General features: G+C 41.8%; 1 protein-coding gene across 4 annotated transcripts in view; it reads left to right on the top strand.

Moving 5' to 3' along the window:
- The window catches only part of NUBPL (NUBP iron-sulfur cluster assembly factor, mitochondrial), a 73701-nt gene that overhangs the window by 56546 nt on the left and 3211 nt on the right, over positions 1 to 13944 (top strand). For all 4 annotated transcript variants that reach the window (XM_084843963.1, XM_084843947.1, XM_084843957.1 and 1 more), the window contains 2 exons: positions 5741 to 5861; positions 10836 to 10918. In XM_084843963.1, the coding sequence (XP_084700089.1) occupies positions 5741 to 5861; positions 10836 to 10918 (204 nt within the window). The remainder of the gene's footprint in view (positions 1 to 5740; positions 5862 to 10835; positions 10919 to 13944) is intronic.

Below are 13944 nucleotides of genomic sequence, written 5' to 3'. Positions count from 1 at the left end.
AACTTAACTTATTATTTTCTGCCCTCTGGTTTTTTGGTGGTACCTCAATCACCCTATAAAACCCCCAAATGTTTTTGATTTCCATTAGCATGAGCACAACAAAGCATAGAGGGCTGGAATAAACAAGCACACTAGAAAAACAGATGTTTTTTTTTTTTTAAGGAAAGTAGATTCTCATGATACGCAAACATACAGTAAAATAAGGTACCAAAAAGACAAGGCAAATAGTTGCTTGGTAACAAGATTGTAGGAGTTAAAGTCTGTGTTTCAAAACTGCGTTCTGAGGCTTGAGCACCTCCATGGGTGTAGACATACCATTGTTCAGTGCAATGGAGCAGGAACAACCAGTATTCCCAGTTCAGGTCCATCTTTGAGTTTTCCGGCTAATTTGACTTTGTTAGGCACCAGAGCCTGTCTTTTCCTAGGGAAAAGCTGTCAAGGTGACTACTCCTCTAGCAATGTGGACCTATTGTACACAAGGGCCAAGAGGTAAGGCCTGTGAAAAGCCAATGACAGAAGTTATGCTCACGTGCCCTCCAATTCCCATGCAAATGAAGGGCAATATGAACTAAGCGCTCTTTTAAGTGTTGAGTGACTAGGGGACGGTATGTTGGGAGTCAAGAAATTCCTCTAGAGCATTTACAGGATAAATTCAAGGCTGACTGAGAACTGGATTGAAACAAGGGGGGGGAGGTGTCAGGAATGATTCTGAACGTGTGGAGATAGCAGCTCAGATTGAGATTAGGAACAGTCAGAACTGGGGGAGGTTTCCTCCCTAGTGAGCTCAGATATGGAGAGGCATTCTTCTCAGGAACTTGGCTTGCAGATGGCTCGACCTGAAGCCCCCTCCCCTTTCCTCCCCTGTGAGAACCCAGGTCTCGGTCGGAGGAGAAGAATGCGGCGTGTGACCTGAGGGATGCTAGAGTCCGGTGCAGAGCGAAGCGGGAAAAGTTAGAGGTGGAGCTCAGACGTTCCACCCAGTTGGCTATGCGTGATAGCTTACGTAGGGGGGCACAACTGTAAGGGAGGGGCATTCCCCCCTAAGCTTTCTGGCAGGCAAGTTCTTGTTCAAACTGCTGGCAACGTTTCTGATTCCCACTTGGCTCCTCTAGCTGTGTTAAAATGCGATTACCACAAGCTTACGCTCAAGTAGAGATGCATTACTGACGAGTATCTAATATATGAGAGAAGAAGAGACATCATTGCCATACAATGAACTGGTACAGAGAGGGAAAAAAGCCTGTGGAGAGCAGTGGTGATACCTATCAGCTTTGTATGCTATGCTGACAACCACACTTTCCCCCCTCTGAGCAGCCTTGTCAAGAGTTTGCACATCCAGTCACCATTTCTTATACCAGCCTTCCCCAAACTGTAGCCCTCCAGATGTTTTGGATTTCACCTCCCATGAGGCCCAGCCATTATGGCCAATGTTGGGAGTTGTAGTCCAAAACATCTGGAGGACACCAGGTTCGGGAAGGCTTCCTTACACCACTGGGAAGGCTGGTCAGTGTTACCTCAGTCAGTGGAGGCTGGTGGCTCCAATGTCAGTAGGTCGGTGAATCCACTCCGGGTTCCAGTCAGAATTAGTCAGAAGTCTAAAGGAGCTATCCAAGGTGCGAGCACCACCCTGCACTGATCTCAGTATTGTAGATGGGGGATCTGAAGCTAAGGAAAGAGTGGTTTGCCTAAGGCCACCTACTGAATTCATGGCAGAAGTGATGTTTCCACTAGATTTGCTTGTGAGGATTTTCAAAGTGATGCCACAGGAGACTGAAGTGTGGATGGAACAAGCAGACTTGATACTAAAATTCTTACTACAACATGGATGCTGCCCTAGGCTTCCATTCTCTGCTGGTGCTACTCAGAACTGCTTCCCTCCATTCACCCGCTGATAGATATAATTGTTTCCTACCACCATTACACCAGGGACTTCCCAGCCTGCAATCTTAGATGCAATGCTACACCATATTGTGATGTATTACTGTTTGCAAAAGGCAACATTGCAGGAGATAAGACATATTCATGGGCATCCTTAGATTGCCTCATAGGAGATTTTCTTGACTTTGGCCTCGGTAACAGTGACTGTGTCTACAGTACCCAGTATTATGTTTACACACAACCTAAATAGTGTACACAACCAACTGTCCTCAGCTTAGTAGGTATCCATAAATCAGACTCGATGGAACTTTTTTTTTTGCTTATTGCAAAAACCTGGGGAAAAACTGAGCTCATATTTGAATTTGGCAAGTGCAGCACATACAAGGTATGTGTATTTAATAGACACATCACTGTAGGCTACACTCAAAAGTATATGAAACTGTGGGAATTCAACATTTTGGGTAAATAGGCTTAATATGAAGACTTGGAGCGCTGTTTTGAATGTTTTTCTAAGCTTGGGGAAAGAGGAAGGAAGCCCTAGGGTGCAGAACTTGGTTTGAGTGATGAATAAAATATAATTAGTTTTTTCTTCTTCCTCATTAAGAGAGGAAGAATCAATGTCATATGCAGTCTATCTAAAATTCCTGACAGGTTCTCTAAGTTAACTTGGCCTGTTTAGCATTTAAGAGGATACATCTAATAGAAGTGCATTAGATTTTCCTTCAATAGTTTGTCACATTATGCCTTCTGTAATTATTTCTATTGTTTGATCTTTAAATGTGTCTTTCCTCTTCAGAGAGAACAGAAAATTGTGGTTCATTCCCGCCTGCCCTGTAAATACCCAATGAAACATTTTTTAAGGGCAAAGTTATTGTTATGGGCCCTGTATATCACAGATTTCCTTTAGCTTTGGCGTGACTTAGTTACCAATAATTAATTCTAATTTAATGGGCAGTCAAGGCAACAAATCACCTTATTCATTAGCATGTACACTTGGGAGTCGGCTCCATTGGAGTAAAATGAATATAGGATGCACTGTTACAGATGGTCAGCTCCATGCAGGATGGGAAGGGGTTTAAACTTGTTTGCTCTTAGGTGTTTAGAAGAGCAGGCTGAGAGACCTGGAAAGTTGGCAGTTTTGAATTTGAGAGAAAGTAGCTCTAACTCATTAGAGCTTGAGGCTCTGGGTGGCCGCTGTTATTTCTGGATATGCAGTGCCTTGGAATTGGCACTTCTTACTGATTTTCTTCCTTCCTGCTCAATCTGTATGTTTTGCTAAGAAACACGTAATCACCAGAACTCTTCCCCTCCCAAGAAAACCGAGCTTGCCTGGAAATCTCTGATATCTATAAAGTTTTGGTACCTTAAGACTGACCGCATCCACAGTGGATCCAGAGCCTCCTTGTTGCTTTGCTGTTGTGCGGCTTTATACCAACTTCCACATCTTTTTTAGCTATATCTGTAGCTGACTCTACAGTCAGGGCCAGAAATATTGGAACAAGGATAACTGTTTTGGCAGTTGGCCTCTGTACACCACCACATTGAAGTTGAAAGGAAACACACCCAGATGGGAGCGAAGTCAGGACTTTCAGCTATAATGCAAGGGGTGTGACAAAAGTGGGGCACTAACCATTCAGGAAGTACAGCCAGTGGCATACACACACACCCGTCGTTGCTGGCTCATAAGTAATGGAACAAACCAACATCATTTCAAACTTAAGGATCGCCTTTAATACCTGGATGAAAATGCTTTGCAGTCAATGACTGCCTGAAGTCTGGAACCCATGGACATGACCAAATGCTGAGTTTCCTCCCTTGAGATGCTTTGCCAGGCCTTTACTGCAGCTGCCTTCAGCTGCTGCTTGTTTGTGGGTCTTTCTGCCTTCAGTCTTGTCTTCAGTAAGTGAAAAGCATGCTCTGTTGGGTTGAGATCAGGTGACTGACTTGGCCATTGAAGAGCAGCCCACTTCTTTGCCTTGAGAAACTCTTGGGTAGCTTTTGCTGTATTTTGGGGTCATTATCTATCTGCAATATGAAGCGGCGTCCTATCAGTTTGGCAACATTTGGCTGAATCTGAGCAGAAAGTATAGCCCTATACACTTCAGAATTCATCCTGCTGCTTTTATCAGCAGTCAGGTCATCAATAAACACCAGTGATCTGGTTCCATTGGCAGCCATACATGCCCATGCCATAACACTGCCTCCACCATGTTTGACAGATGATGTGGTATGCTTTGGATCATGAGCTGTTCCTTTCCTTCTCCATACTTTTCTCTCCCCATCATTCTGGTTCAAGTTAATCTTGGTCTCATCAGTGGAAAGAATCTTATTCCAGAACTGGGCAGGCTTTTTTAGGTGTTTGTTGGTAAAGGCTAATCTGGCCTGTCTGTTCTTGAGCATTACCAGTGATTTGCACCTTGTTGTGAAGCCTCTGTATTTACATTCATAAAGCTGTCTCTTGACTGGAGATGTTGACAATGACATGCCTATCTCCTCAACAGCGTTCTTGACCTGGCTAGATGTTGTGAAAGGGTTCCTCTTCACCCTGAGCAGAATTCCGCGGTCATCCCCTTTAGTTGTCTTCCATGGTCTTCCAGGCCTTTGGCTGTTGCTGAGCTTGCCAGTTAATTCCTTCTTTTCCAGGATGTTCCAAACTGTTGTGTTGGCCACTTCCAATGTTTTTGCTATCTCTCTGTTGGGTTTATTTTGTTTCCTCAGCCTAATGATGGTCTCCTTCACTTGCATGGACACCGCTTTGGACCTCATGTTGGGAGTTCCAGTGAACAGCTACCAAATGCAAATGTAACACTCAGAACCACCTTCAGGCCTTTTATCTACTTGACTGGTCATGGGGTGCCCAGGAAACACGCCACACCTGGCCATGCAGCTGCCATTGTTAGCCATTCGTTCCATTTCTTATGAGCCACCAACGATGGGCGTGTGTGTATGCCACTGGCTGTACTTCCTGAATAGTTAGTGCCCCACTTTTGCCAAACCCCTTGAATTACAGCTGAAAGTCCTGACTTCACTCCCATCTGGGTGTGTTTCCTTTCAACTTCAGTGTGGTGGTGTACAGAGGCCAACTGCCAAAACAGTATCCTTGTTCCAATATTTCTGGCCCTGACTGTATATCTAATTGCAGTGTATGTAATAGTACATTTCATTATCCTGTTCATAATGCCAAATTGTGAAATAGAGGCATAAGAATAATTTCTCCCTTGTGTGTGACTTGCTTGTTACAACAGCTTCACTGGCTACCAGTTTGTTTCCAGGCACAACTCAAAGTGCTGGTTCCGATCTATAAAGCCCTATTGAGCCCAGGCTTTCTGAAAGACCAGGCTGGTATGGGTGACCACTACCTGCATTCTCCCATATGAGCCTGGCTGGGTTTTAAGGTCTTTGGGGGAGGCCCTTCTCTTCGTATCATTGCTGTGAAAGGCACGTTAGGTGAGTACACAAAAAAGGACCTTCACAGTGGCTGCTCCCAGGTTCCGGAACTCTCTGCAGAGGTTGGCTCCCTCCATCTTGTCCTTCTGCCTGAAGGCAAAGCTGTTTTTATTTAGCCAGGCCTTTGGCATATAAGCTGATCTGCTGCTGAAGGGGGTTGGGTGCTGTTTATTTATTTTATTGATGTGTTTTTAATTGCGTTTTTAATTTATCTCGGTTTTATTATTGTTAGCTGCCTTGAGTGCCACTTTTGGTGGAAAGATAGGATATATATTTAATGAATGAATGAACTTTTGCTGCAATTTATAGTCAGCCTTTTTTTCTCCATGTGGGATATCTTTTATTTATTTCTCTAAAATTAGAGGAAACAGCCACTTTACTGACTTTTATATATATCTTCTTTTTAATTTACCAGGTTTTAGGGCTTGTTCAAAACATGAGCATTTTTGAATGCCCAAAATGCAAACATGAAACCCATATATTTGGAGCTGATGGCGTTCAGAACCTAGCCAGCAGTCTTGGTCTTGATGTTTTAGGTAAGAATATGGTGGTTTTAAAATAACTTGTTTTAAATAATAGTAGTTAGATGAAAGTGGGATGCAATCTTGTGTTGTATGGAAGGTAATATTGAAATACATTTATTTGGCCTTGATCCTTCACATCTGCTGATTTCAGTTGCACTTGTTTTCATATGCAGGTGCTAGTATTCTCCCTCTCTAATAATTGAAGTTTCATTGGATTTGCGTCTAGTGCCTTGCTGGGACTTTTTCTAATGGAACTATGTTCAGAAAGCATAGCTGTAGCTAGAGCAAGCTGTCCTACCACCCGAGGCAGGAGATCACAAATATGCCACCACTGCTATTGCATCACCCCCATTCTTGCTGCCACATGTCCCCCTCCCCCATTGCCTGTGGTATAGGTAATCTCCTGGGACACCTCTCCCATGATGCCTGGCTCAGAGAAAGGATCCCCTCAGAGCTAGGCATTTGGGCCCGAATGGCTCTCTGAAGAGCTGTGCCAGCGACTTTTCCTCACTGATGTGGCTCTTCAGAGAAGCCTCTCACCCTTACCCTCTGGCTTGCTCTGAGAGAATCCTAAGAGTGAGCCAGAGGGTGGGTGACTGCTCCGGGGAGCTCCACTGGCCACTCTCCTGCTGTGGCATTTGCCCTGCTGGCTCTGCTCACCCGCTGTGGCAAATGCCACAGCGGGAGAGCAGCAGGTAGGGCTTTCCAGAGCATATCAAACCCCCCACCTGCTGGAGCAAAGGCAGGACAGCTCTAGCAGGGCAGGGGATCTTCCTAGCAGGAATGGGGGTGCATAATTTGAGGGGCTGAGGCAGGAGATTCACCCCATCTCATGGGAGGGCTGGCCCTGGCTGTAGCAGGTCCCAAGTTCAATCCCCAGCTTCTCTAGGTAGGGCTGGAAAAATTCCTGTCTGAAAGCTTGGAGAGCCACTGCCAGTCAGTGTCAACAATACTGGGCTAGGTAGGCCAGTGGTCTGCCTCAGGATAAGGCACCTTCTTAAGTTCCTAATTACAGCTGTCAGTGCTATGATGTAGTTGTAATCACCTGCCAGCCACTTAAAATTTCTTGCATCTCTTTGAACGTTGTAATTTTCATTTAAAAAAATCACCCTACATTTCTAGAATAGGATCCGTCACCCACCAGAAAATAAAGAACCCCACAGTCATTTATGCAACTTGTTTATTCCGGTTTCCCAGAGAAGGGTAGTTCAGTGGTAGAGCCCCTGCTTTGTATGCAAAAGGTCCCAGGTTCCCTGGCCTCTCCAGGTAGAGCAGGAATCTCCTGCCTGAAACCCTGGAGAGCTTCTGCCAGTCAGTGTCGACTGTACTGGGCTAGATGGACCGATGGTCTGACTCTGTATAAGGCAGCTTCCTATATCCTTATGAAGAGTAGTCAGTGAGGTTTCACTCTGTCCTGTGGTCTTCCGAATACAACTGCTGCCTCCTAGGAATGCATGGTAGAGCACACTAGATTATTGGCACTAATCACCATGAGCAGTGTTACTACTTGTAAAGACACATATGTGATATAGTGTTAATGTTTACCTGATCTGTGTGTGCGTATGTGTAGCTTTTGATTCTCATCTGGTCAGTTGTCCCTTCCCACTCATTGGGAAATGGGAGGATGCCCCAGAGACTGTTGGGGTGATCTTCCATTGCCTGGAAGAAGGGGGAGTTGTTGGCTGAATGAGAAGCAGCCTTCAGGTTCTTCAGTTGGGGTGGGGTGGGGCACGCCTCCCCAGTTAAGTTACTAGTGAAGGGAGCAATGCAATTATAGCTGGGAGAAGCAGCGTTGGGACAGTTTGGCTATGAAAATCTGTCCCTCCATGCTGATGAAATGAGCAGTCACTCAAGTAGATCATTTTTTGTTTTATGTTGAAGCCTGTGATGTTTCAAGTGTAGGTTGATAATGTAATATAAAAAGCATACCTTAATTAAGCTGGTAAATGAGATAATTGTACCTGCTAATGATATATATTTTCATGCACTGCTATAATTACATTGGTTCATACAGATTATTCATTAAGAACAGGGAAGTTGATTCTGCAGAAATCTTCATAGAAACATCAGGGGCTGACAGAGACCTAACAGAGCAAGGAAATCCATAATTAAAAATACACAGTTGGGTTCACTTAGCTGTCTGCTTAAAAAGTAATGAGGATTAGAGTCTAGGACCTCGTTTCAGCCTTGAGTTGTACTGACCACCAGTAGGAAGTCTCCAGTGGCAAAGCTTCCCACAATTAGAGATGATTCATTGTTCTTCTAACATGCACCAATATACTTGGAAGCAAATAATTAATGAGGAGTGCCCTGCGTTGGGTGCAAAATCAGACAGTCATGCCATAAGTTCTAGTTTGGAAAAGTATAAAAGGCAAAGAAAACTTTGCAGGCACTAATGTCTGGTGTCAGAGCATTTTGAACAGCAGAGAGAGAGAGAGAGAGAGAGAGAGAGAGAGAGAGTTTTAAGAAGTGTTAATACTGGGTGTCAATATTTTTCATACTTCACAGATTACACTTTCTTTTCACTGCGATTGTAAGCCCATCTTCCACTTATTTATAACAAACTTTGTGTAAGAAACAGCGGGGGTGGGGGGTAGGGAGAAAAGTTTGAATTGCTGCATAATACTAGGTGTCTTTTGACAGCTGGGACAGAGCTGATATATCCCTGAGCACGTCCTCCTTTGTAGCAAAGGTCTAATTTGGGGTTTTCTTTTGACAGTGGACAGAGTTGTAGCTTAGGATGCTGCATTTGCTGTGCGAGTGCCAGCAACTCTTTGTGCTACCACAGCAAATGTGAAAGCAGATTTTATTTTTTTTTATGGTATTTTTTTTAATCCAGCCGATCATAGACATTCTCAGGGTGGATTATAAACAGTTAAATATAATACATATAAATATAAATATAAAATGTAATACAAAATGACAAACAACATGCAAATAGATAAATATGAACGTATATAAACAGCCATCAAAATCTGGAAACAAAGTCTCTAAAATGTCTGGGGAGAAAGAATGCCCTTTGTCTGGAGCCAAAAAGATAACAATGTAGGCACCAGGCAAGCCTCTTTGGGGAGATTATTCCATAAAGAGGGCACCACAACTGAGATGGGCCTCTATCTTGTAACCACCTAATGTATGTAAAGCAGTGTCAGTGGATCACATACATAGCATAGCAATTAATATATCTATAGTGGAGACTTGGATAGCCCAGAGGAAATGTCTTGTTACATAAGTTTTAGTTTAACTACTTTTAGTTTAAAAAGAATTTTACAGATCAACTGTGGTTTACTGGCCACTAAGGCTCTCTCTGCATAAAGCTAAAATCCCACAATTTCACCAGGGCTTGTGGTTCCAGATTCCTTGTGGGATTACAATCAGCTCCTTTCCATTCGGTGTTTTCCTTTTTTCCCTTTCTTTCTGGGAAAGTTCTATATGTTTCATTATAAAACCACTAAATTGTGCTGTGCTATTGCTGCGATAAAGCACCATTTCTTCAGTACACCATAGATTTACCGCTGTTCATAGTGGGAGGAGGGGAAATGCTGGACGTTCGTTGTCATGAAAAAAAAACTGCGATAAAGCTTGCAAAGAGCGGGAGGTGCCCTGGAGGAGGATGACATCATGTATAGGACCCATGAACTTCTGTGAATGACCAATCACAAGCACACGATAAATGCCTCGTGGAGAACCGGTCTAAGTGCTTAAGACTGCATGTGTTCATTGTCGCTCTAGTACAACATTAGGACCAGTAATGCTAAGAAGAGGGCCTTTTCTGTTGTGGCACCCCAGTTGTGGAATGAGCTTCCCAGAGAGGCTCGCCTGGTATCTATGTTGTGCTCTTTTCAGCAACCAGTGAAGACCTTATTATTTTCCCAGGCATTTTAGTCTTTCTGTTTCTATTGTTTTAAATGTGTTACTGTATTTTATACTGTAAGTTTTACACTTTTAAACTTTTATACTGTGTGCTATCATGTTGCATTTTATGGTTTTAATTGTTTTGGACCACCCAGAGAGCTTTGGCTATTGTGTTGTATAGAAATGTAATAAATTAATAAATAATAAAATGTTAAAGTTGTCTCTACAACTAAATAGTGAAGAGAAGTACTTATTCCTATCTCTCATATTATGTATAGATTGGGTTTTATAGTCAGTCATTGCATAATGTTATAATTGTTAAAATCTTAAAAGTTTATTTTGCATAAATACATTTTTTTAAAAAATGGGACTATCCTGCATGTTGTGCATTTTTTGTTACGTCTGTGGCAATCCCCTGCTGATTAGAAATGCACAATATACAGTTAACTGTTGGGAGGGGAAATTAATTGAATATGTAACTAGCACATAATCAAATCTGTAGTTCCCTAATAACAATAACACTTCCTTTCATTTTGGCAATTAAATATTTAAGCATGTATTTGAATATTGATTAGGATATTACACTACAGGAAATCAGTAGGGAATGAACTGCTGTACTGAAGAAATAATGTGATGCCTGAATAAGTTGTAAACTGGAACAATTTACTGTGGACATATTTTTATGCGTATGCAAGGCACTGTGTTTGTTCAGCTAGGCTTTTGGCTTGATTTTTGGGGTAGCTGCACTGCAGCATAAATTCCTTTGAAGTCAGCTTGTGGCTTCAGAGTAGAATGACCATGGCTAAGTTGAACAGAAAATGGAAAGCCCAACGTTTGCATGCAGGTCTGGCATGGTTTCCTTTGTAACCCTAAATAGGTCATCTATTAATTTTTCTTCTATGGAAGAATAAGGAAGGAAACACTCTGCTTTTGTAGAGGATTGTAAATGAGCAGTTGATCTATTTTTTTTTTAAAGTTCCACTGATGTTGGCTGTGCTTGTATTCCAGCTGATTTTCATTTCAAATGCTAATTGCTGTAATAAATACAGTTACAAGTAATTTCAATGCTAATTTAATTAAACACATGTATATAATACTGAGCCTTCGTGTCAATTTATCTTCTTAATACAGGTGACATTCCACTACACGTTCACATAAGAGAGTCATCTGATGTTGGCAAACCTATTGTAGTTTCACAACCCCAGAGCAATGTGGTGAGTTTAATATAGTAACCTTGTTTTTAAACGTTTGCGGGGGGCGGGATTGTGTTTGATTACAAATCTTTCTTTTTGTGCTAACAAGATTTCAGCAGAGATCAATTCATTTTCACTTTGTTTACGACATGTGCTTCCATGATTTGAATAGGAGGCAATTCAGTTAAGAGCCTTGCATATTAAGTAGAGGGAAAGGAAAAATGGGAATAAAATGTAGCAGTTAGACCTTGAATAATTTCCCCAGTTATTCTTTGGTAGCTGAACAGCTGAAAGTGTGAAAGGGAGGCCCAGTCCTTTCTAATGAATATTGAACATTGGACATACACATTTTCACTGGGAAATGGAGGAACTTCTGCAATGGGAGGCACTTTGTGCAATCAACTACCATTTTATGGTCTCAAAGTATTCCAGTGGAGTGAAAAGCTTCCATACAAAGATGGGAAGAAATCACTTCCCTGAGATGTTTTTATAGCTCGGAGAGTAAAAATCCACCTTTGGGGGCATTTGCACAGCAATCTCTGAGCTGTGACTAGCACCCAGGAACTGGGTGTGGGGGAAAGAGTGAGGGACAATTGAAAATGGCCAAAAATTATCCTATATTCCCTTCCCAATGTTAATAATCAATTTTGAACACACGCAAAACCCAATCTTTTTTTTTTTTTTACTATTGAAAGTTCAACTTCATTATTGAAAGTTTGAACTTAGAAATCTAACTTGCCCACTACCTTCATGCCTTTATGTCTAATGAGAGAATTTCCAGTGGTCAAAAAATCCTTATAAAATGTTTCACATTGCAAGATATTTCTCAAGGAATCAATTTTAAAGTGACTACATTGTTGCTTGCTCTATGTTATGGTAAGTTTTTGCTCACTTGAAAATATAGCAACCATTTGTTTTCTTATTCCATTCAATTGCCATATAGCAGGTAAGGGCACATAAATATTTTTGAATTGTTCAAATTGATGTTGCTGAAGTTCATAATTGCATGGTTTGGGAGATGAATTTGCCCAGCTTGTAATATTCAGATATATTATGAATCAAATGTCATTTCCCTGAGATATTTTTATAGCTCGGAGCGTAAAAATCCACCTTTGGGGGCGTTTGCACAGCTCTCTCTGAGCTGTGACCAGCGCCCAGGACCTGGATGAGAGAAAAAGGGCGAGGGACAATTGAAAATGGGAAGGGAATATAGGATAAGTTTTGGCCAACATTATTAATCAATTTAGAACACAAAACCCAATCTTTTATGTGTGTGTTTTCCAAAGACACTTGTAATTGCTGTCCCAATTCTGAATCAAGTTGGGCCATTACTAGATAAAAGCACCTGAAAGTCTGAAAACTATAGCCTGTCCCAAGATACACTCCTGAATACGAAAAGCTCCCACTAGTCACTCCTGTGACAGTTCTAATAGAGGAAGAAATTCTACCTGTGCTTTCTTTTAATTCAAATAGGACAATTTCTGCTGGATTTGTGTCATATGTCTGTTATGCTCAGCTGAGTTGCTTGGTGATTCATGTTTGGCTCATGAGTATACCATTTGCTTGCAAACTTAGGAACTACTTGTATACACAGTGGGTGGTTCACACAATCAAAATATGCCATGGTGGCTTATTTAAATCACAGTGCAATTTATTTAAAACCATAATCACCACCCAGGCGCAGTTTGTCATGTCTTCCGAACCAAGGCAGCATAGCTTGTTGGAGGGGGAAACAACCCTCCAATAACCCATGGGCTTATTTTGATCATGTGAATTAAACCATACTGGACCCAGGCATGCAGAATGGCCTTTCCTGTACTTTTACTGCTTCAGCTTCCACAGCTTGCATGGCAAATTGCTTTTCAATTAAACTGCCTTGCATCATTGGCTATGAAACTGCACCTATGAAAACTGTAAAGAAAACTGAGTTGGTGTGTGTGATTTTCTTACACGCACAAAAATAGCTCATTTTGATTGTGGCCCTTGTATTATTATTTTTTTGTACTGGAGTGCCTTTTGCAAGTGTCTCAATGAATGGAAACCATAGCATAGAAAGTGGCCAGGAGTTAGAACCTCAGATAGGATTTTGACCCTGTAAATCTGTAAAGCTTCAAAGCAACAGAGCTCTTGTCTAATTTCTGGGGAAACGGAGGCCCCAAAAGGACTTTTTTGGGTACTGGTAGTTTATATCTTGAGAGAACCTATGCCTTCTCTTTGCTCTCTTTTGTTTCTCTTCACACTCCAGAGTAGGCGTTTGGTCTCTAAATGATTGGTCAGCAAGTTCTTAATGTTAGGCTGTCAGCTTTTCGTTTGCTATGGAAAATGTATTCCTTGCTGTGCAGAAAGATGAGCTATAGCAATTCCCACTAGAAACTCCCATGCAAAAGGAAGGAAAAATCTCTGAATTGAGCACATACCATATTAATATGAAAACCATTCTGAATGATAAATGAGAACTGTAAATTTCTCCTTGCCATTTCCCCCATTAAAATTCTCTTGTTTCACTTCAATCCCTCTTGTGTTGCTTAGTAATGATGGCACAAACAATTGAATCCAGCTTTATGATCAGATAAATGGCCCATTAAAAAGAATATGAGTAGGAGAAAAAGTTCAATATGTGTACACATTACGTTTATGTAAAAGGAATCTAGGCTAGCTGCTGTTTTTGATCTTTTCTTGCCTGCCAATGAAGGATGCAACTAGGAGAAGAATTCTTTTGTGAAAATTCAGCATTCAGTACTTTGTATTATAAGGATTTTATTTTTCCCAAATAGCTAATGATCATAGTAGTGGTCTACAATTAGTAGCCTTGAGGCCAAGCAAAACGCTTTCTTCCCCCTATTCCCTTTTCCATCCCCTGCCGAAGCCACCACAATCAGTTGGCTGGAACTTTAAGCTGGATGGGAGGCCTATTTTGGGAGAGCTGACTGGAGGTGAAGGCCCGCAAGGTTACTGCCACTAACATGCTGCATGCTTCTTTACCGTCACGACAGTCTGAGAAAAATAGGAGGAGACTGCATTAGTAAAAGGAAGAGATGCTGTAGTTG

Source organism: Heloderma suspectum, chromosome 1 (genome assembly GCF_057233095.1).
Source record: "Heloderma suspectum isolate Gila_16-S chromosome 1, 16-S_ref, whole genome shotgun sequence".
NCBI lineage: Eukaryota > Metazoa > Chordata > Lepidosauria > Squamata > Helodermatidae > Heloderma > Heloderma suspectum.
The sequence above is the reverse complement of the archived record's forward strand: the minus strand, read 5'-3'. Positions and strand labels throughout refer to the sequence as shown.